This window comes from Bactrocera tryoni, chromosome 2 (genome assembly GCF_016617805.1).
Source record: "Bactrocera tryoni isolate S06 chromosome 2, CSIRO_BtryS06_freeze2, whole genome shotgun sequence".
In the NCBI taxonomy this organism is placed as follows: domain Eukaryota; kingdom Metazoa; phylum Arthropoda; class Insecta; order Diptera; family Tephritidae; genus Bactrocera; species Bactrocera tryoni.
The window spans coordinates 28422973-28443797 of record NC_052500.1 but is presented as its reverse complement, the minus strand read 5'-3'; the positions used below and the strand labels follow the sequence as shown (position 1 = coordinate 28443797).

Sequence of the window (20825 nt, the reverse complement as noted above, 5' to 3'; positions counted from 1 at the left end):
AAGCATTGTCAACATCATAAATTTAAGCGAGCAACGCAACACTCCTTTCAACCCAAATATTTGGAAAGTTGAGAAACATTTATTTTATTCATAGTATCAAGCCAATAAAGAAGAGCTTGATAAGCTGGCCGACAGTGATAATACTCGAAAATTCTACGAAAAGATGCGGCGTCTAACAAAAGGTTCCAAGACCGGAGCAAACTCTTGTAGAAACCCCAGAGGTGATCTATTGGCTGATGCCCAGAGCATACTTAAATTATGGAGGGAACACTTTTCCACCCCGCTAAATTGCAGTGAAAGCATAACGCCAGGAGATGGTGAACACGATTCCCCAATCGATGACGATGGAACAGACGTTCCACTGCGCGACCATGAAGAAGTTCAAATAGCAATTGCCCGTCTGAAGAACAACTAAGCAGCGGGAGCCGATAAATTCCGGTTGAGCTATTCAAATATGGCGGCGAAGAACTGATAAGGAGCTTGCATATGCTTTTTTGTAAATATGGTCGGACGAAAGCAATGCCCGACAGTTGGAATTTAAGTGTGCTCTGCCCAATCCACAAAAGGGAGAGTCCACAATCTGCGACAACTATCGGAAAATAAGCCAACTCAACATCGCATATAAGATTCTATCGAGCTTACTGTATGAAACAATAAAGCCCACCGTCAACAAACTGATTGGACCTTATCAGTGTGACGTCAGGCTTAGAAAATCAACAACTGCCCAGATCAGCCTGCGCTAAATCTTGGAAAAGACCCGTGAAAAGAGTATCAACACACAAGCCGCCTTCGACAGCACGAAAAGAAAAATCTCAACTCCGTTGGAAAAACCAGGTGAAGAAGGACCAGACTACACTTGGAATCTCCAAATAGCGAAACGGAAAAACGACTGGGGCGTTGTTGTGAACTCGGCTATAACCGCATAAGCGGGGCCTACACCAATAAAGAAGAAGTCAATAAATATACGAAACCTTCTTAGGGTAGCGAACGGAAAAGGTGCCGCCTTACGTGCAGCTACGGTATCTAGGTTTCTCGAAAAAAATCGATTACAGCAACATTTTCGTCATGAGACAAAATGTTTTCCACATAAACTCAAAGATTTATTATATCCAAATAGCATCATAATCGTTAGTGTAAACAATTATTATTCACCGCTAATTGACCTTAATCATATAAAATTATTCAGCGCGAATTCCCACCTTTGCACCTTCGAATTCAAATTGAAAATAAATATTGTTCTGAGAAAAAATTTCCTGTTAAATGAATAGCAGTACAGTGATGGCCGGTTAAATAGAAACGCTATGTTCTTTTCTATATGGCGTTATATCCATTACGGCTAAGGACTGCAAGCCCGTCACTTCATCATCCTTCTTACTTAAAACTCTGGAGAGGCTGATGGACTGGTATATAAGGAGGCACATTACGAGGGGCCATTTATCAGTAGCGCAACATGCTTATTGTAAAGGCAATTCAGTGGATACTGCCGTGCGTACTATCTTGTCATGGCTTGAGTAAGCCTTCTTTGATATTAAGGTAGCTTTCAATAACGTCCTGCCGGAAACTTTCGCAACTGCTCTGGACGGTTTTGGGGTTGAATCAAACCTCAAACATTTCATTTTCAGTCGTCTGTGTGACAGAGTGATTGAGACGGAGTGGAGCGACATACGTGCTCGACGAAATGTGAGTTGGGGAACCCCACAAGGTGGAGTTCTCTCTCTTCTTCTATGGATCCTGGTCTTTAACGACCTTAAAGATCATGGCTGCCGGATGATTGCCTATGCAGACGATGTAGCGCTTATGGCCTAGCAAAGTTCCTGAGTACAGTGTACGAGTGCTAACTCGTTCAGCGTTGTAACAAATTGGGCTGTCGGAAGTGATCTCGCCATCAACTCAACTAAAACAAAGATAGTTTTATTTACTAGAAGATACAAAATCTCGGTGGCACCACTGCCGCAAATGGGAGACATCGATCTGCAACCGGCGGATACAGTGAAATATCTTGGGCTCATCTTAGATAGGAAGCTTTCATGGAAGCTAAATATCGAAGAGAGAACGAAAAAGGCACCGATTGCCTTGTACTGCTGTAGAGGAGCCATTAGCAAAGGGTGGGGTCTCTCACCGCCTAAGAGGCTAAATACATATACATATATGTATATTCTTGATCTGGAGATCGCCTATCCTGAAGATCCTCAATTCGACTAAGTTTTACAAATGTTTTTATTTACTATCTTCAGATTTCCTCACGTCTGGTTGGTCTCAAAGCTTCAACAACATTTCGAGTGTGGAAAATACAAAATCGTTACAAAAACAAAAAAGCGTAATACAAAGTAATCACTTTGAAAGAAACAAAACAAATGTAAATACAATACAACAACACTATATTGAAAACCCGTGTAATCAGCCGGCTCACAAACAAACCAAAGTTATTAATGAAAGATTGTGCAATCTAATTACATATGTGGATTATAAACTTAGTCTGGTATATGCTATGCAAGTAGATATGAGTGCTTTTGTACCAAACTACGCCCGCGAAAACCAAAAAGCAGAAAATGCAAGGCGTCCGATTGAAGGGCGGTGAGCACAACGAAATATTGGAGAAGAAAGAATGGAGATAGAGGAGCAAAAGAAAAGTAAGTTGTTGGTTACACTAAATTACACTGGTCTCCCAACGAAAAAATACTTCGAAAAATTGTGACAAAAGTACATAAGAAGGTTTTGTTACTTTTGTAGATATAACTGTTTGCCATTTTTTATAACTTATTTGTCACTTAATGTTATGGCATAAGTATTTTAAAGACATTTTTGGAACTTCTAACTATAGAATTTCCATTTTTCACTGTGAAACTTCGATCCTAATGTTTTTCACCTTTTTATAATTTTTAATAAAATTAGTTAATAAAAATCGTTCTTTGATTAAATGGAATTTAAATTGAAAATCAATGTGCTGTACTTATTTGCATGTGAAATTTCTTGCTTAGAGCCCAAAATATGATAAAAACATTAAGAAATAATTTTTTTTGCAGACCAGTGTTATCAAAACAATAAAACACAACAACACTCAAACGTTCAAACATGCAAAGGCAGTAGAAATGCAAAATAAATCAGTGGGTGAGAAATTCGACAAATGAAATTTATGTTACAAGCAACCTTGTTGCTGTTAGCCATAAACAAACGTATGTAAGTATGTATGCAGCTGATGTACAAAATGTTAATACCTACAAACAACTAATCTATTGATAAGATAAAACAAATATGAACTGTTTAAATTTGGTGAAAAAAACACTGACGTATCTACCTTAGAAAATATACAAAAGCAAGGAAAACGTTAACTTTGTTGCACCGAAGCTATAATACCCTTCACAATTACAAAAAGTTTGTATGGTAACTATATGCTAGTGTGATCCGATCTTAACAAATTCTTCAGATATTGTATAATTGCTTTAAACATTAATTCATGCCAAGTTTCGTGCAGATATCTCCTTAGATAAAAAAATTTCCATACAAGTATATGATTTTGATCATATGTAAGTATATGATTTTGATCAAAGCAAATACATATAACAGTAACAGTAAGTTTGAGAATATAATTCAAAATAAGAAATAAACAAGAAAAAACGTTAACTTCAGCTTCAACTAGGTGTTCAGTTTGTATGGAAGCTATATGCTAAAGTAAAGCGATCTGAACAATTTCTTCGGAGATTACATTGTTGCTTTAGAAAATAATCTGTACCAAATTTCGTGAAGATACCACGTCAAATGCGAAAGTTTTCCATACAAGCCCTTAATTCCGATCGTTCGGTTTGTATGGCAGCTATATGCTATAGTCAGCCGATCTAAACAATTTCTTCCGATATTGCGTTATTTCTATAAACAATAACTCACACCAAATTTCGTGAACATACATTATCAAATGTGAAAGTTTTCCATGCAAGAACTTGATTCCGATCGATCAGTTTGTATGGCAGCTATATGTTATAGTGGTCCGATATCGACAGTTTCGACAAATGAGCAGCTTCTTGAAGAGAAAATGACGTTTGCAAAATTTCAAAACGATATCTTAAAAACTGAGGGACTAGTTCGTATATATACAGACAGACGGACAGACAGACAGACGAACATGGCTAAATCGACTCAGCTCAACATACTGATCATTTATATATATACTTTATAGGGTCTCCGACGCTTCCTTCTGAGTGTTACAAACTTCGTGGCAAACTTAATATACCCAGTTCAGGGTATAAAAAGTGGGATATATTCTTCTTCTTTCTTTATTGGCGTAGGCACCGTTGACGCGATTATAGCCGAAAGGACACAACAGCCAACAACAAGTGGGTTATATACATATGTATGTACCTACATATATATAAAAAAAATATTGTAGATAAATGCATAGTTTATTATGTCTCTATTGAAAAGTAGAGTCAAGAGCGCGACAATAGCGGGAATTAAGTAGCTTTTGCAATCACTTTTTTAATGCAAACAATTTAAATATATTCTATAAAAATATAACTTCCGCAACAAAAAATCAATGCTTGTGACTGCGATAAATTAGCCGACATAATCTTACTTAAAAGTGTTTTCGATGAAAAATAAGTGCTGTAACACATTTTTGTGATAACGTGACCTCGGAAAAGTTAACACATTTACTCTTATCGACATTTCCCTTACTAATTTCACTAAAATTTTCGCTGGATGTTTAACGCGGTATTCAGCGAGAAATGGAATGTTGTTAGTTTAGCGGTAGCGGTTTTCAATACCACATTGTGTTGTAAGTTTAAAATTGGTTGTAATCGAAGTTATATAAGGTTAGGCTCAGGAAAAGTGCTGTTTCGACGGCGTCGGATCATAATGAGAATAGTGTTAGAGGAGTGTTTAATTCTAATTTCATCCTACTGTCATTTGCCTTTTCATAAAAGTAGCTATTAACTGAAATAGATATATTAATAATAACAATTAACAATGAGCTTACCTTCAGTTCATACAGTTGATCATTCCTTTAATAGAATTTATTTATGTATGTTTAGTTTGCTGCTTAAAGAGCTCTACGTAAAAAATACTTCAATTCTTTATTTTAAGCAGTTCCACAAGCTTTCGTCATTAATGTATTATTCTTTCTTGCTAATTATTTGTGTTTACTGTTATGTTGTTTATTCACGTTTTTTTTTTACTTTTGCGCTTTATTTATATTTTCTTTACACTTTTATACTCTCAGCACTTTGCCAGAGAGTATTGTATTTTTTATATAACCTTATGGTTGTTTGTAACACCTAAAAATAATCAAAATTGATATGCATTATATATACAAAGATGAGGATGACGGCGCGACTTTAATTTATTGCAGAAAATGTGTTAAATTGATTCATGTATTACCCCAGCTCCCATTTGCTATATACATACTTATAAAATTCTTCGTTATTCTAACAGACTTTCTTCAAATGGATTTTCTTAAAGGAAAATTATATTTTTTATGCTATTATAATTGAGTCATATAAAAACAAAGGCTAAAGGCAAAATCTTTAATACGATAAGTATTTGTTTTAATACACAACCGCAAAAGCAGAACTCTTCTGAAATTCCAAGCCAAACTCATTAATATTTGTACATATGTACAAGGTGCTTCCCAAAGTAAGCAGAACCTTTTAATCTGGCGCCCCTAGGTAGTGTCATCTATATGTCGACTGGTGCGTTAGAATCTGTTATCTCTATCGATTGTCCAGTGAGAATTTCATGATATTTCATCGATTGAACGTGAAGTTATTGCGTTTTGGGTGTCAGTATGTTTGTGTTATCGGTGCAAAAATGAGCTTCGAACAAAGAGCCAACATTAAATTTTGTTTTAAAATTGGTACAACTTTTCCGAAACGTTTCAATTGATGAAACAAGTTTATAGCGATGTATCCCGTAGCAGAGTGCACGAGCGGTTTCAATGTTTTCAAAGTGTTCGTGAGGACATAAATGACGATCAACATGTGGGCCAATCAAAATCCGTGATCACCGGAAATTCCATTGAAACTGTGCGTGAATTCATCAAAAATCAGCCGAAATCATCATGAAAATCATTGAAATGGAACTGAACATCTCCAAAATATCGATTTATCGCATTTTGACCAAACATTTGGGCTTAAGAAAGGTGTGGGCACGATTTGTTCCGCACAAATTGACTTACGACCAAAAATTTCTCAGAATCCAACATTCGATCAACGCTTGTGACCGATTATTTGACCAAAAATCACATTTTAACCATCAACCACTCCTGATATGGCACCGTGCGACTTCTTCCTTTTCGGAAAAATGCATTTACCTATGAAAGGAAGGCGTTGTGCAGACGTAAAGGCCATTCAAAAGGCTTGCACCGGCATACTGGCGGCCATACTGCGCAACGAGCTAAAACACTCTTTGACATGCTTTTGGACCGTGCAAAAAACTGTATTGAAGCAGAAAGAGACTATTTTGAATAAAATAAATTAGTTTTGCGGAAAAAAATATTTGTTCTGTTTTTTGTTTTAAAGTCCTGATTGATTTGGAATGCATTTTGTTTATGAATGAGTTGATGCAGTCATGTCCATCTAACACGTCCGTCTATCACTCCGTACAAAAGCGAACTCGTCTCTCAGTTTTTGAGATAATGTTGAACACGTCCTTTTCTTCCAAAGAAACTGTTCATTTGTAGAAAACGCCGATATTGGACCGCTATAGAATATAGCTCTCTTACAAATTGATCAGTCAAAATCCATGTAAGGAAAAATTTTTATTTAATGAGATACATAACTTCAGTAAATGTGGCTAATATTGTCCATCACAAGGCTACAATCTAAGCACAAATTGCACAGAATGAACCGCTAAAGCATTTAACTGTCATACAAACCGGGCAATCAAAAACTTTTTTTACACGAAAATTGTTTTATCTCCTAGAGGTATCATAGCTTTGGTACAAATTCTAAGGTTTTTTTCTTGTTTTTATATTTTATTAGAATTAGGATATCTAACGACATCTTAGGGTATAAGAATCAAAAGGTGTTACAGCAGCTTGTTAAAGAGGTCAAAGCATCATCCGACGGTGTGTAATACACCATAGACTCAGTGTGTCTACTTATCGCAACAATAGCGTGTGGCCTGAAAAGTGTTTCTTTTTTACTTCATTTGACGTAAACCTAGAAAACAACACTATTATTCACGTGTGCACAATAGGTAACAACTACATACGGACAAACATAATTTTGACTCTTTGCCACTATTATATAAAGCCACATTAAACGAGTAACCCTAGTGTTAATAACTAAAATATGAGCCGGCTTATGATTGTATTTCATTTATGCCTAATTATTGTAAAAGTCACTATAACTTTTATAACAAGTAAAATTGACCAAAACTTCTACTCCTCTCTAGGTGTGTATGTTAGCATAGAAATTCGCTATTTACACAGCTGTTACATTCCAGCAGCGTGTAGTTGCGCAGCACTACCTTGCGCAATAGCATCGACTCATCAGCTGAGGCTTCGACTGAAACACACCACCTTCATTCCAATTAGCAGACGATTAATGCAAAAACAACATCAGCTTGTCCAACTTCGTGTTTTCACCCCCGCCCCAACTCTTTAACACACTTTTCTATGTATATCCTTATATGTTTTGTGCACATAGAACAGCAACGAACATAAAGAACATAATGTAAATGCACTTGCGCTTCTAGAGGTTAATCTAATTCACATCATTAATTGTTGTTTTTGTACACAGTCGAATTGCACTTATAACGGCAATGCTTACTTGTTTCAGCTTCTCTACCACCTTATAAATGCCGAAGTGATTTGAACTGAACTGAACCGTATTGTATTTAGGTGCCCCAATTTTTTTTTTTGATCACACACGAAAAATCGATTTTCTTCACTATTGTACTTTAATATAATTAAAATGTGTTGCCCGTGATTACTTGCAATGTAATGTGCATTTAGACGAAAGCAATTTCCAGATTTTCGTAGGCGAGATGTCTACCACAAATTTTTCTTTGTAATATATACGATCACTCCCTTTTAGGGTAAAATTTTACGTTAGAATTTTTTAATACACTATTCAATGCGATTGAATTATATTTTAATGCCTACATCGATTAAATGTCACGTTCGACGGCGGAATTCCACTTGCAAAAATTTTGTTGCTCACTCAAACAGGGAAAATAAGATACTGATGAGAAATTGTTGTAAGCGGGCAATTGTCGATATCCGATAAAATTTTAGCTATCGTTTTTACTACTTCTCTTTTGTTTTCGATTTCGTTGTTACGGTTACACAGGGTTGTATAGCGGGCTTGTTAAATAGTTTTAAAACACAGTTTTGAGGGAAACATAAAAATTTAAATTCAACATACAGTTATGTTCTGTTATGGAATGTTTTGGGTATTTGGATATACACAAATCGCATAACCGAATGCATAGCAAAACCATTCTTTATCTAGTATGCTTCGCATGTATTTGACAGCATGCAATTTCTTTACAAAATTTTTTTAATAGAAAAATTTAAAACTGTGCATCACGAAGCGTTTATGTTTTGTGCGAAAATGAAAGAAACAAGATTGCCATACAACACATCTAACAGTTAATTTATCGGTTAATAACCCAACAGCATTACGAGACATTTCCGGAACTCACGTGTATGAGTGAAAAGTTTTTTTAATTTTTGAAATGAACTCAGTTTATAGTTCATTGTTAAGAAGTTTTAGTGAAAATTAATGGCAAATGCTTCAGGAAAATAGTTGATACGTTATTTTTAAAACATCATTTATTAACCAATAAATTTATTTCCATGTAATCCCCTGTTATGATGGTCATTTTAAATTTCTGTTTCCATGAATATATCAATATTGAAATTTATAAGTTGTCAAAATTGTACTTTAATAGGGGCAAAGTTGAGACAGCCGATAAACATTGATTAAAAAGAAAAGAGTAAACATAAAAAAAATTGTCGTAATCTAGTTCACATGACTAAACAATTTAAATATGTAATGTAAAACATGTAATATAAACAAAAATAACATCTTATTCAAATCTAAACAAATAAAATACAATATATCATATATTAAGCTTCTACCATTTGTTCGTTTGACCTTCCTCTTATTTGATTGTTATGTATGACGTCACAGCTGTCACCGTCGACATCAAAAATAAAAGTACTTTGAAATGTTGGCGTAATAATTAGTTCCATCATTTATGTGCGTTGGGTGAAATTCGTTCGTATTCACCACGAATAATGTCAAAATATTACTTTCATCTGCCAAAAATTTCAAATTTCTACAATTTAGCACTAGAACTCAAATATCAATATAAAAGAAATAAATAAATAATTCTGGGTCTTTATCATGACGCTTCAACTAAACGCGGAATCGCCACAATATGGCGAAAATATCGTGAAAATATTGAAGGATACCAACGGCGGTGATCCCGAAGTCACCAAGAGCGCAATTACACAAATCTTTACGCAAATTAAACGTTTCCAGGAGAGCATACGCAAAAATATCGACGACAACTATGTTGACTTCATGCCCAATCAAACGACTGTTGACGCGTTCCTCCACGAAGGTGAGCAATTAGTGCGCGAGTCTGAGTATTTGCTGCAGACAATTAGCTCTGAGGCAAGCGAATCGCTACGCCAAGCCAATTCGGAACTGGCCGCCTGTATTGATGAGTTCCGTGAAATGTCATTAGGTTTACGCGTCTCCTATCGCATACTTAAAGTGGATGATCTTTTTCAATGCATTAAAGAGGCAAATTCGCATAAAGAGTATTTGGTTGTGCTCGACCACTTGGGTAAATTGAAAAGTTTAATATCCTGCGACAGTGGCAGTGATGTAGATCGTGTATTGCAAAAATGCAATTGCTACGACACGATAAATGTGAAATACCTTATGCAAGCAAAAATTTTGGAACAAAATCTGCAACAGCGATTCGAGGAACTTGTGCAATTCACCGAAAAATCATTCTCGCAATCAAAATGTGTAACGCTGCAAGTATCAACAGATGTAAATCAGTTGCAGGACACAGTAATGGCACTATTTCAGGTATGTGCATGTGTTATATTACAACGGTTTGGTTCTTCATCATTCTTCAACATAGTTTTTGTACCAAACTTACTTTTAAACTTTTTATTTTAGGCCCGTTATAATCCAATCAAAATGTGCGACTTTTTACTGGAGAACTGTTTCGTGCCAATTATTTTGAAGCCCGTTTTACTGGAATATTGTGAGGAGAGCCCTGATTATGTACAACTAAGACTTTCCTATTCACTCAAAGAAATTAGTAAAAGTTTGCGACCCTCTTACAATAAAGTATTTGAGAATATCAAGTTGGTTTTGACTTGTTTAAGCAACATCAACGTTTCAGTATCCAATGATCAGCAAGTATTCTCCATTATTGGTGAACACATAAAGCAACGCTTTTTGAATTTACTTGTGGATGAATGCCTAAAGTATGCAATACCGAAAAATATGAATGAATATGAAGAGTGTACGCTGGTTGAGGACGTCATACAATTTGAACACTTTTTAGCGGATGTGTTCTTAATCAATGCCGAAACTGATCGCACTTTAAGTGATTTTACTGAAAAATTCGAAACATATTTCCGTGAGGAATTTAATAACAATCTATTGAAAAGTGCAATTGATATAATGCGTAAGGATTTGCAAGATATGGCTTTGATAGCTGAGAAGAATTCTGCAGATGATGTATCGATGAATCCATTTCTTTTTCCCTGCTGCATGGTATCGAAGAGCACACTGGTACGTTTAGCAATACTAATTTCAGTTTCATTATAGTTGTTTATTATTTTTATGCGCTGCAGGAACTCATTAAGCTAATGGAGCGTATACTACGCCAATCGCATGAAGCAAAGGACGAGAGTCTAATTAATGTAATCGTTGTTATACTTAATTCGTATTTGAGCGAAGTACCCAATATACACGGAAAGTTAATGAACAGCATACCACAGCAATCTGCTTTGTTTTACAATAATTGTCAATTTCTGGCTCATTGGGTTACCACAAATTCCGACAAAGACATACCCACGTACCCGGCGCTTGTGAAAACGCTACAGATGACTGGTTGTAAATACTTGAATTTACAAATCAGCTATCAACAAAAAATTATAATGGGCATTCTTAAGGAATTTGGTAAGGTCCCACATAAATTTAAATATTTTAATTTTTTTGCAACATTTCATTTATAATTATTTTAATTATTGTTTTATTGTTGCACGTATGTATTGCTTTTCTCAGATATCTCAGATGCCCACACAGTTGGCACAGCGCCGCTGAAGTTACTACGCCAATGCTTGCGACAATTAGATTTGTTGAAAAATGTCTGGCTGAACGTGCTCCCTGACGCCATGTACAATAAGACATTTTGCGATATTTTACATGATTTTTGTAATGAAATCATACGGCGTATACTTGCAATGGAGGATATATCCGCAACAGTTGCAAATGAGCTGAGTGAATTGATTGGTGTCATATTGGAAAAAGTGCCAACATTATTTAAGGTAAAGCGCAAAAGTGAACTTTTTTTTTATATACCATATACATACTTATATCACTTATCCTTACAGTCCAAACATGAAGTCATACATATTAAGTCGTGGATGAAACTTGAACAGTTGAAAATGTTACTCAACGCATCGTTGCAAGAAATCACCGAGCATTGGTGCGAAGGTGCAGGCATACTAACTGTTAATTATAAAGCCGAAGAAATTAAACATATCATACGTGCACTATTCCAAAACACAGACCGACGCGCCAAGGCCTTAACCAAAATTGTCTGAACTGTACTTTACCGCTTTGTACACAATGGTAGAATATGGCATATTTTTTTATATTTTACGTTTGGCATAAAATTCTTAAAATAAACTACATGTAGTTGATATACATATACACATGAATACATACATACATACATACATAATGGCGTAAAATAGTAATAAACAAGTAAGTTGACATAAATACTTACCTTTACCAGAGAGAGAGAGAGAGAGGGATAGATTCTCCCTGAGTTTCATCAACTTAACTCGCATAGTGGCCGATATACCAATGTATGGGAACCAATGATCCGTTTTTACCCAATTAGCACCAGGACTCATTATTGCTGGAAAACACATCTTCTAAGTTTCATTGCTTATCTAAGTGACTGACCGCTATTTTAGATAAAAATTTAGCACTTCGGACTATAACGGCATGCTTCTTGATGGTTCCGATCAAATATCTACACACTGAACTGCTCTCTAAGCAGTTTCTGCTGGGGTGTTTTCGTAGAAATCATGAAACCGAACTGCCTCTTAGGAACTTCAAGAGGTCTTTTCTTAACTACGTCGACGGCGTCAGACAATACACCGACCAGACTTCGGATGCAACTCACTTCAGACATGCACTGGCCGCCATTTACAGTGGAGCCATAAATATTTTTATCGACTCCCTGTCAGTGATTGCAGGCGACGAGACTGTAGCAGGTTAAACTCTTACTTATCCAGTCGACCCCGACATACCAAATATACGTATGTACAGTATGCAACGAGTCACCTCATGTCCAACAAACCCTACACATCTGACACCCTTCTCTCTATGGTCCGACCCTGTCCAAGCAGCACGTTTCCTGGACCTACCGTTGGATGATCTCGATGACAGCTTATCTAAATCCTACCACCCTAACGGACAACAACAACATAAAAAGTTAGCCATAGTCACTCAGATCCGCATTTTCGGTATGTTTGGGCTTGATAAGTTATAGTCCGATTTCGTAAGATTTTGTGACGTTAGATGTCATATGTTTACTTCCGACAACTTCTTTGGTGTTTGATTGGTATAAATTGAAATACAAAATTACGGAAATAGATGAAATTTAAAATGATCTTATATGGAATGTGGCATATATTACGGTAGGGTTTTGCACCGAATTTCACCGTTGTAACAACATCAACAACTGAATTTTATTATTTAAATTTATGGTTCTGTACATCCTGAAACATAAGATTTCATCTGAAAGTGGGCGGTGTCAAGCCTATTGTCCAATTTCTACCGCGGCTGCTACAAAGCCTTTCTCTACTGCTCCGACGACGAGTAGGGTCTACGTCTGCTCCTGCAACAAAAGCAAATTTGTTTTCAAAGTGTCTGTCAGAACAGGCGATCGTACCGCATGAATTCTTATGCAAGTAAGAAGTCCAAAACTTGATTCGACTGAAAAAACGAAGTATTTTGCTTGTAAAAAATATGGACTGAACACTTTATTTATTGTCTTTATAAATGCTGCACAAATATAATCACTTGCAAAAAGAAGTTCTTACTTTTCATATAAAAAATTTTTTATCACTTTTGTTAGTTGAATTAAGGCAATTAATGATTTACATTTATAGTATTACGCGAGATTCACATTATTATTACGTTAAGGAAGAGAGCTTTGAGTATTGAATATACTGATATGTTTAACCTCACAATCGATATTAATAATTTAATCACTGAATATCAAATTGCACATCTCATTATTCTTTTGATTTAAAGCCAAAGTGCGACCGGCCAGTTTATGCGTGGATTTCGTGCGTATATGTTTGTAGTATGAGCTCGGTGTCAAATAGACAGACTTTGTATTCGACAAACTAAAAGTAAAATTGAAAGGATGTGTTTAAAAATCTAGCTTTATATTATTTTCCAGATTTGGTACTCACTTCATTATCAAGTCCGGTCGTTCTAATTTCATGCACAACTTAACGCCCGAATAGAAATCAATATCAGCCTGCAGACTGATCTGCGGTTCACTAGTCAATGTAAACTTGTTTTCCACTTTGGCATAAGTAAAGCCCGCTACCATGCTGCCGACAACAGCTGCTCCCGTGCTGTAACAAACAAATTGTATTTTTAGAAATCAATTTACGATTGAATTGAAGCACTAAACTTACTTCTGTTTGATTTCCGTGTTGGCATTGCGATTCCACAAACTGAACTCGACCTTGCCATTTAGATCGATCGAACGTGTGCCCACCACACGCATGTAAACCGTCGCGCCCGATGCAAGTATAACGTAATGCTCGTGATCCTCCGCTAAAATGGTTGCTTGGTAAGCTGGTGTGGGTTCCGAGGCCGTACCACTCCACACGTGACCCATCAATTCACCTTGACCGGAGAAAAATACGAGCGGCCGCAGAAGTATGCCCTGCACTGTTAATTCCATACCAGCGGTTGCGGGACTGTCGTCAGCCTCATCTTCGGGTACGTCTTCCGCATCACCAACGAAGGATGAAAGACCACTTGTGTAGATACCGATCTGCAGGGAAATGAATTATGTTATTGTATGTTTTTTGTACAGTCAAGGTATATGACGTTAAATGACTTGCCTTAAAACTGCTAAATTCGTCATTGTCTGCACCCAGCAGCAGCTCAACAGTGCCACGCTTTAATACACCCTGATAAATTTCCTGTGTACTCAACAGCGATTCATTAAACGCTGGCGTTTGAGAAAGTTCACGACTCAACACAGTTGTAAGGCCTTTCTGGCCGATTACGTGATAATTATTCACTTCCGGCAGCTCCGCCAAGCAGGATTTTAAAAGCGCCCTAAAGCGTGGACACTTCTCCGCTACCATACGCAGTTTTTGTATGACGAATGTTTTAACCTCAAAATGTTGATCGTTCGAATTCAAGTAACGCAGTAGCTCACTCAACTGCTCCTTGGTGGGCTTAAGCGCCAGCAGTATGTCTAGAGCGATGACACGTGCTGACGAATCGAATTTACGTTTGCTTTGGTAAAAAATGTCCGCCAGACTGCGGCGTTGCATTTCGTTAAAGTTGACAATCGAGAAACTTTTCAGTGCTTGTAATGCAACAACTGATTCTGCAGCCGCACCATTGAAAGCGCTGTCGAAAAGCGTTTGTATTGTGCTCACATCTTGCAAGTTCTGCAGCGCACGTATGTATATGATTTTGCACTCGATTTCTGTACATTTTTCACTAAGGTTATCCAGTAGATAATGACGGATTTGTTGCAGCAGCGGATCGTTAGGGTCAAAACCGGATTGACGGGTAAGCGCGGCGACCGTTTGAATTACAGTGTCTTGTAGTTTTTCATTCGTAATTTTTTCATTTTCATTGGTAGTTTGCAAGCGCTGGAAGAGATCTTCGATAATGGCGCGTTCCGGATGTGTGCCAACCGCTAAAGATTGCAGATATTGCTCCAAGAACTCAACGTCATCATCGCCATTAAAATTGAATATTTCCGTAATGGCATTGTGTGCGTCAATGGTTTGTACGGCAGCTAGCAGATCGATAGTTGGGTGGGCAGATTCCTTGTGGGATTTTAGGATCTCAACGAATTCGGGTTGCTTAGTGATACGCGCCACTGGCAGTAATTCTGCAATGGCACGTGCTAGTGACTGCTTGCCCACATTTTCGCTTGTGAAGTCAGCAGCAAAGTTTTCGATTTCATTTTTAAGCTGTAAAAAGGGAAAATATAAAATAGACTATTGGTCTACAACAAAAATAAATTTTATATGAGCATACTAACAGTGGTGTCCTTAATTTCACTTAATGCACCGTCTACGTCTGCCTCAATATCGAAAACACGATACCACTCCAACAAACTCTTAACCGCATCATCAAGTTTATCGAACTCCAGTTGCTTTACTACGTCAGCGCTCTCGACAAGATGTGTTAAACTAAACTTGGCGCTCACTTCGCTGCCCACATCTGGTTTTGCAGCCAAGCCAATGCGATGCTTTTCCGAGGATATAGCTTGCATCAGTGCACCTTCAGCACTCAGTTCATATTCAACAATTTCTTGTGACACTTGAGTTATACCTGGAATAATACAAAAATAATAGTAAAAACGAATAAACACTGTATTAAATATTTTCTTACCTAAAGCCTTCTCAGCTCTGTAATTGACTTTTAAATCCCAATGTGAGCAATCGGTTTTGATCTTTTCAATATTTGTGGATGATTTGACTGCATAAAAGGCGTTACATTTTCCTGATACATCTACCTCCGTGACGGGTCCATTTTGATATTGCAATAGCAGCAACGAAGCGAATCCACGCTCTAAATTCAATAGCGATTGATCTCGCGATGTATGTGCTATGACCTTATGCGGCTTGCCCGCAACAAGGCTGACATAGAAGGGTCGATCAGGTATTTTTGTTATCTCCGCATTTTTACTGGATTTGCGCGCTTTAGCCGGTGCGCTGACTTTCGAATATGTTATAAAAACTTCTAGCAATTGATCCTGCTCTGTGTTCCATACGGAGTTAACTTTTAATTGTGCGCGAAGTATGTAACTGGCTTCCTCGGCGCTCGAACGGCTAAAGTCGTGCATGGACACGACATTGGTGAGCTCAAAGAAGTGTTGGCTTTTCGGTGGAATGAGGAAGGCAGTTTTTGAAAACGACGTAGGAACTGGAAAAAAAAAATAATTTTAATTTCGTTATACTTAATTTGAAAATGTGTATCATTAAAATTTAATTATTTATGAAAAATTTAGTTAATTTATTAACTGTTAAACAAAATTTATATGCAATATTAATACCCTTTATAACAACCAGTCAATTTATTTGTCATGTCATTTTATTTGTCTGTAAAAATGCGAATTAGTTTCTCATTTTTTAGATATCGTTCTGAAATTTTACACACGCCCTTTTCTCCCCAAGAAGCTGATTATTAGTCGGAATCGTTGCCCGACCCGGATTATTATCCGGCCAAGGACTGTAAACTCGGCACAATTTGTCGAAATTACTTCAGGAATGTTTTCTGCCGTTAAAAAAACAACAACAACTACTATTATATAGTCGATTGTACTTAGCTGTCACACAAACTGGTCGAATAAAATTAAATTCTTATAAGAAAAACTTTTGTCAAGGTATCTCTACAAAATTTGGCACGGATTATTGGTCAAGAACACCCTACAATATCAGCAAAAAAAGTCTAGATCGGAGCACTATATCATATAGCTGTCATACAAACGCTGTTATTAAAATCAGAATAAAGATCTTTATACCCTTTTACGAGTATACTATAAAAAATTACACTGTGAAGGGTATTTAGCAATCGAAGATGTTTTTTGTATTGAAAGACACGTCATTCCAAGCGGACAGTGTGCATTGCCGACGACTTTTGTATATTCTTATCTGTGCCGCATACATGCTTTTGTGTAGCCAAGTACATAATTTCTTCAAAACAGTAGTGATTTGAGGCAAAGGTTATCAGTTGTGTTAAATGAAGATACATTTGCCCATTGTGTATACAGTGATATGTGCTTACATGTTTGCATGCACATTATTTAATTAAATTTTGATTGCCTTGATATTGAAGGAGGAAACACAAATTTTATATCCTAGAATCCATCAGCTGTTTTCCAATTAAGCTTGGATTTCCGTTTTTGAATAGGTCAATGTCTTCTATTACAAAATATACATATCTACATATAAGTGTGTCAAAAACCAACACAATTATTGCGTTGTGTTTAGAATCATTAATAAGCTCAGTAAAATTGTATTAATTTATGCAATTAACCTGCCCTTTACATCTGCCACTGTCCCACAATCTACAGGTTATCTCTTGACTACTCACCCAGTACGCAGAATAACAACAAAAGTGCCGGAATTCGCCGGCTCCACATTTGTTTACTACACATATTTATATCAAAATCTTAAATTAATTTTATATAGTTTTCTATTAAAATATACTGCAAAATGACCGGAATCTGCTCTTGGCCTATTCGATTACTGAAAATTTCTAAAAAATCACTGCACATCCGCTCACTTAAGTCTTTCTTGAAGCTTTGCGGGTGATAGAAGACGATTTCAGAGAACATATAGCAATTGTTGTTGTTCTCTGCTGTCAGTTTTTCTAGCTGCAGCGACGTCGGCATTGACGGAGTCAGCACAGTGTTAGAAATATATGCTGCCAGATGTGCTTATGGAATTCAATGAAAAATCTCATATACAACCCACAAACTAACTTTAATTTTCCCCAATTTATTTGTAATTTATTATAGTGGCCGCTAATTATTAATAATAAGCAGTAGCAAGCAATATTTATAGGTATTTTTATCTGAAAACAGCTTTAAGGAAGAATATGCTGTTGAAGCGAGAAAATTGGCTCATAGATGTCGCTCTCAATTCAAGTGTTATTTCCTGACAGAGGGCGCTGAAATACTTTAAAAATAATCGTCATTCATAATTATAGTGAAATTATTTTAGTTTTAATTCAAGCTGTTATTCTCTTATGGCTACTAATTATGGGCTAGACCCATTTTCAGATGAGAGATGCAGTTAATTCTTTTTCATATAGGACCGTTATATGTCAGTTAAGCTCTTATTAACTTAACCAAGACTCCATCTTTCGGTAAAGAAGAAATGATGAAATATTTGTCGAATAAAAATTTGTAAGCTACAGTGATTCGATCCAAAGAGGTTCTTCGGATAGAGCCCAGCTGTGAAACAGAAGGTATACTGCCACTTGACAGCCAAAATCGTGGAGTGCTACTGTGACATACATACATGCTGAATAGCATAGGCTGAGTGAGAGCACGATAATGGTAAGCCCGGACTGGACGCGACTAGTACACTAAACAATCGGTAGAGCGCAAAAGGTCGCATGAGGAGGAACCCGCCCATGGTACGAAACCACAAACGAAAGCTGCATTAACAGTTTGCGAAATCGCAGGTCCAATAGAATTTGATCCATCCATAAAGAAGCTTATTGCCCCTCTCTTTCTGCAGTTTGTATCCACTCATAAGTCCCTCGCAGGTTTGTGCGTAGAGAAAAAGCCGGCAAAGTTTGGTTTGGCGACTCCGTAGTTCATAAAATCCGGTACGAGGTCAAAGCGTGCGAGGATTTCCGAATGTCAGACGAATGGTCATTTAGAAACCCAAATTCTATGAGCATGGTTGGAGTGAAGCCTAGTACACCGCACATGCTGTTGTGTGCCACTTGTTGACCGCTCTCGAGCTTCACTGCTCTCTCCTCGATGTTAGGCTTCCATGGAAGCTTCCTATCTGGAACGAGCCCCAAATACATCACGGTATCTGCAGCTTGTAGCGAATGCTACCCATTCACGGCCATGGTGCCACCGGGATCTTGTATCTCTTAGTGAAGAAAAACCATCTCAGTTTCATTTTGATTAATGACCAAGCCACTTCCAGCCGCCCAATTAGTTATGACGCTGAAGTAGGCTTTCGTAGTTGCAAGATGGGAATGGAGGGTTATAAGCTCAACCTCCATAGTGCCAAATCAGGTTACTTTTCGCATGCTACACTGGCCACTGCAAGCTGAAGAAGCACTTATATAATATGGGCCTAGCTTCTTGTGCAAATTGTCTGAAAGCCTGAAACTCCAGAACACCTACAGTCTACGGATGCAGTTTAAAGGCCCTGGGATCCATGTTTCCAAAGAGAGATCACATCACCTCAGAAGTACGTAGCAGTATATTGGATTTTATCAATTTGCTGGGGCAAGGCTCTGATTTAGGATTGGCTACAACAGACCTAAGTTCGCGCTGCAATCCACGTCTATTTATTTTATCTTATCCTTGCTTACAAGGTACTCAAGAACTTTCCATTGAATATTAGTGCTACATTGTCTGCTTAAGCAATCATGCGGCACCCACGGTCCTTAAGTCTTTTTCTCAGGTCATTGAAGGCCAAGATCCGAACTCCTACGGTTGTGGCAAGATGAATCTTTGCTAAGAGCAAGTAGCTCAGTCGATCTGCTGCTTTCTATTCTAGGCAAGAAGGGTCTCTCATTAACACAGGAACTATTTGTTAGCTTACTTGAGGTCCATAGACTCAACACTAAAACGCAAGACACCACGGGCACCCAATCTCGTTCCCAATCCGACGTAATTAAGGCGAGAGTATTCTCTCTTGATAACTCATCGGCTTTGCAGCAACCTCGCTGTGACCAGACCCCTAAACGAATTTTATAAAGAAGTAGCGCGATGTTATCGATAGTGGACACAGTGCGCGAGTTCAACATTACTATTGCCGAACTGCTGCCGGAGTGAATTCACACCTCTGTGAAAGAGACTTCAGAGGCTGTTTAGCTTAATTTAAGATTTTATGAATTATAAACTCATATACTCGTACATTACAAATGGATTTCATATAACCATGTTAATTGACCACAAAATGCCGTGATTAGACTGAAATGCTTCCAATTGCAACTGGTGTCAAATAAACAGAAACAAAAACAAAACACACAGAAAATAAAAACATCAACTCGCCGTGTATTTCTCACAATAGTCGAATTCCCAAATAGTCTGTGACATAAACCAGAATTTCATTGGAAAATATACACTTAATCGCTTGAGGAGAAAAAACAACAAAGCTATAAAACCATGAAAAATTAAATAAAAGAAAGGAAAATGAGAACATGACGAAATCACACGAAGACCGCAAAGCTGAATCATCGAAAAACAAACGAATTTGAGCGCGCCTCAAGTCAATGGACGGACAATGAATCTACGGATGTAACCGCCGTTGTCTACAGACATTTGTACTTGTATGTAGTATGTATAAGTCAAATACTGATAAGTGCTCGAGCGCTAATTTGAGTTAGTGTCACGCCCGAACAAGCTATAAAAAAAATTCAAAATAAAATAAAATTAACGAAAATATTTATGCACAAATATTAGATAAAATATCTGTCACGTACAAATGGAAGCGTTACAATAACATTGGAACGGAATTTTTAATGGGATCGAAGATTAGATGCCATGTATGCTAACTGTATATTTGGTTTCCAACGGTCACTAGAAGAAACTTATGCAATATTGGGTAAGGCTGGTTCAACAGAAAGCACAGATATCGATTG

General features: G+C 37.1%; 3 protein-coding genes across 7 annotated transcripts in view; 1 reads left to right on the top strand and 2 right to left on the bottom strand.

The window, feature by feature from the left end:
* LOC120767222 (GTPase-activating protein skywalker) overlaps window positions 1–8156 on the bottom strand; it is a 166474-nt gene extending 158318 nt beyond the window's left edge. For 3 of the 5 annotated variants that reach the window (XM_040093048.1, XM_040093041.1, XM_040093047.1), the window contains exons 1-2: window positions 7764–8156; window positions 4970–5267 (exon numbers count right to left, since the gene is read on the bottom strand). The gene's annotated coding sequence lies outside the window, so the exon portion shown is untranslated. The remainder of the gene's footprint in view (window positions 1–4969; window positions 5268–7763) is intronic. The other 2 variants (XM_040093043.1, XM_040093042.1) reach the window with 2 other exon arrangements.
* A 1110-nt stretch (window positions 8157–9266) lies between these two features.
* On the top strand, window positions 9267–11909 carry LOC120767768 (centromere/kinetochore protein zw10). The gene is made up of 5 exons (XM_040094006.1): window positions 9267–10046; window positions 10140–10763; window positions 10826–11153; window positions 11259–11521; window positions 11588–11909. Exons 1-5 carry the CDS (start codon window positions 9348–9350, stop codon window positions 11798–11800), a joined length of 2127 nt encoding a protein of 708 aa, XP_039949940.1. The 5' UTR covers window positions 9267–9347; the 3' UTR covers window positions 11801–11909.
* Window positions 11910–13221: 1312 nt separating this feature from the next.
* LOC120767767 (microsomal triglyceride transfer protein large subunit) lies at window positions 13222–17792 on the bottom strand. Its single transcript, XM_040094005.1, has 7 exons — window positions 17580–17792; window positions 15876–16409; window positions 15523–15815; window positions 14357–15451; window positions 13922–14286; window positions 13691–13858; window positions 13222–13621 (listed from the first exon to the last, which is right to left on the bottom strand). Exons 1-7 carry the CDS (start codon window positions 17641–17643, stop codon window positions 13477–13479), a joined length of 2664 nt encoding a protein of 887 aa, XP_039949939.1. The 5' UTR covers window positions 17644–17792; the 3' UTR covers window positions 13222–13476.
* Between the last annotated feature and the right edge of the window lie 3033 nt (window positions 17793–20825).

Coding starts and splice junctions, on each gene's coding strand:
- LOC120767768 (XM_040094006.1), top strand. CDS start 9,348: ATGACGCTTCAACTAAACGCGGAATCGCCACAATATGGCGAAAATATC. Junction 10,047..10,139: donor CAGTAATGGCACTATTTCAG/GTATGTGCATGT, acceptor TTTTTATTTTAG/GCCCGTTATAATCCAATCAA. Junction 11,154..11,258: donor GGGCATTCTTAAGGAATTTG/GTAAGGTCCCAC, acceptor TGCTTTTCTCAG/ATATCTCAGATGCCCACACA.
- LOC120767767 (XM_040094005.1), bottom strand. CDS start 17,643: ATGTGTAGTAAACAAATGTGGAGCCGGCGAATTCCGGCACTTTTGTTG. Junction 16,410..17,579: donor GTTGTTATTCTGCGTACTGG/GTGAGTAGTCAA, acceptor TTTTTTTTCCAG/TTCCTACGTCGTTTTCAAAA. Junction 14,287..14,356: donor ACGAATTTAGCAGTTTTAAG/GCAAGTCATTTA, acceptor ATTTCCCTGCAG/ATCGGTATCTACACAAGTGG.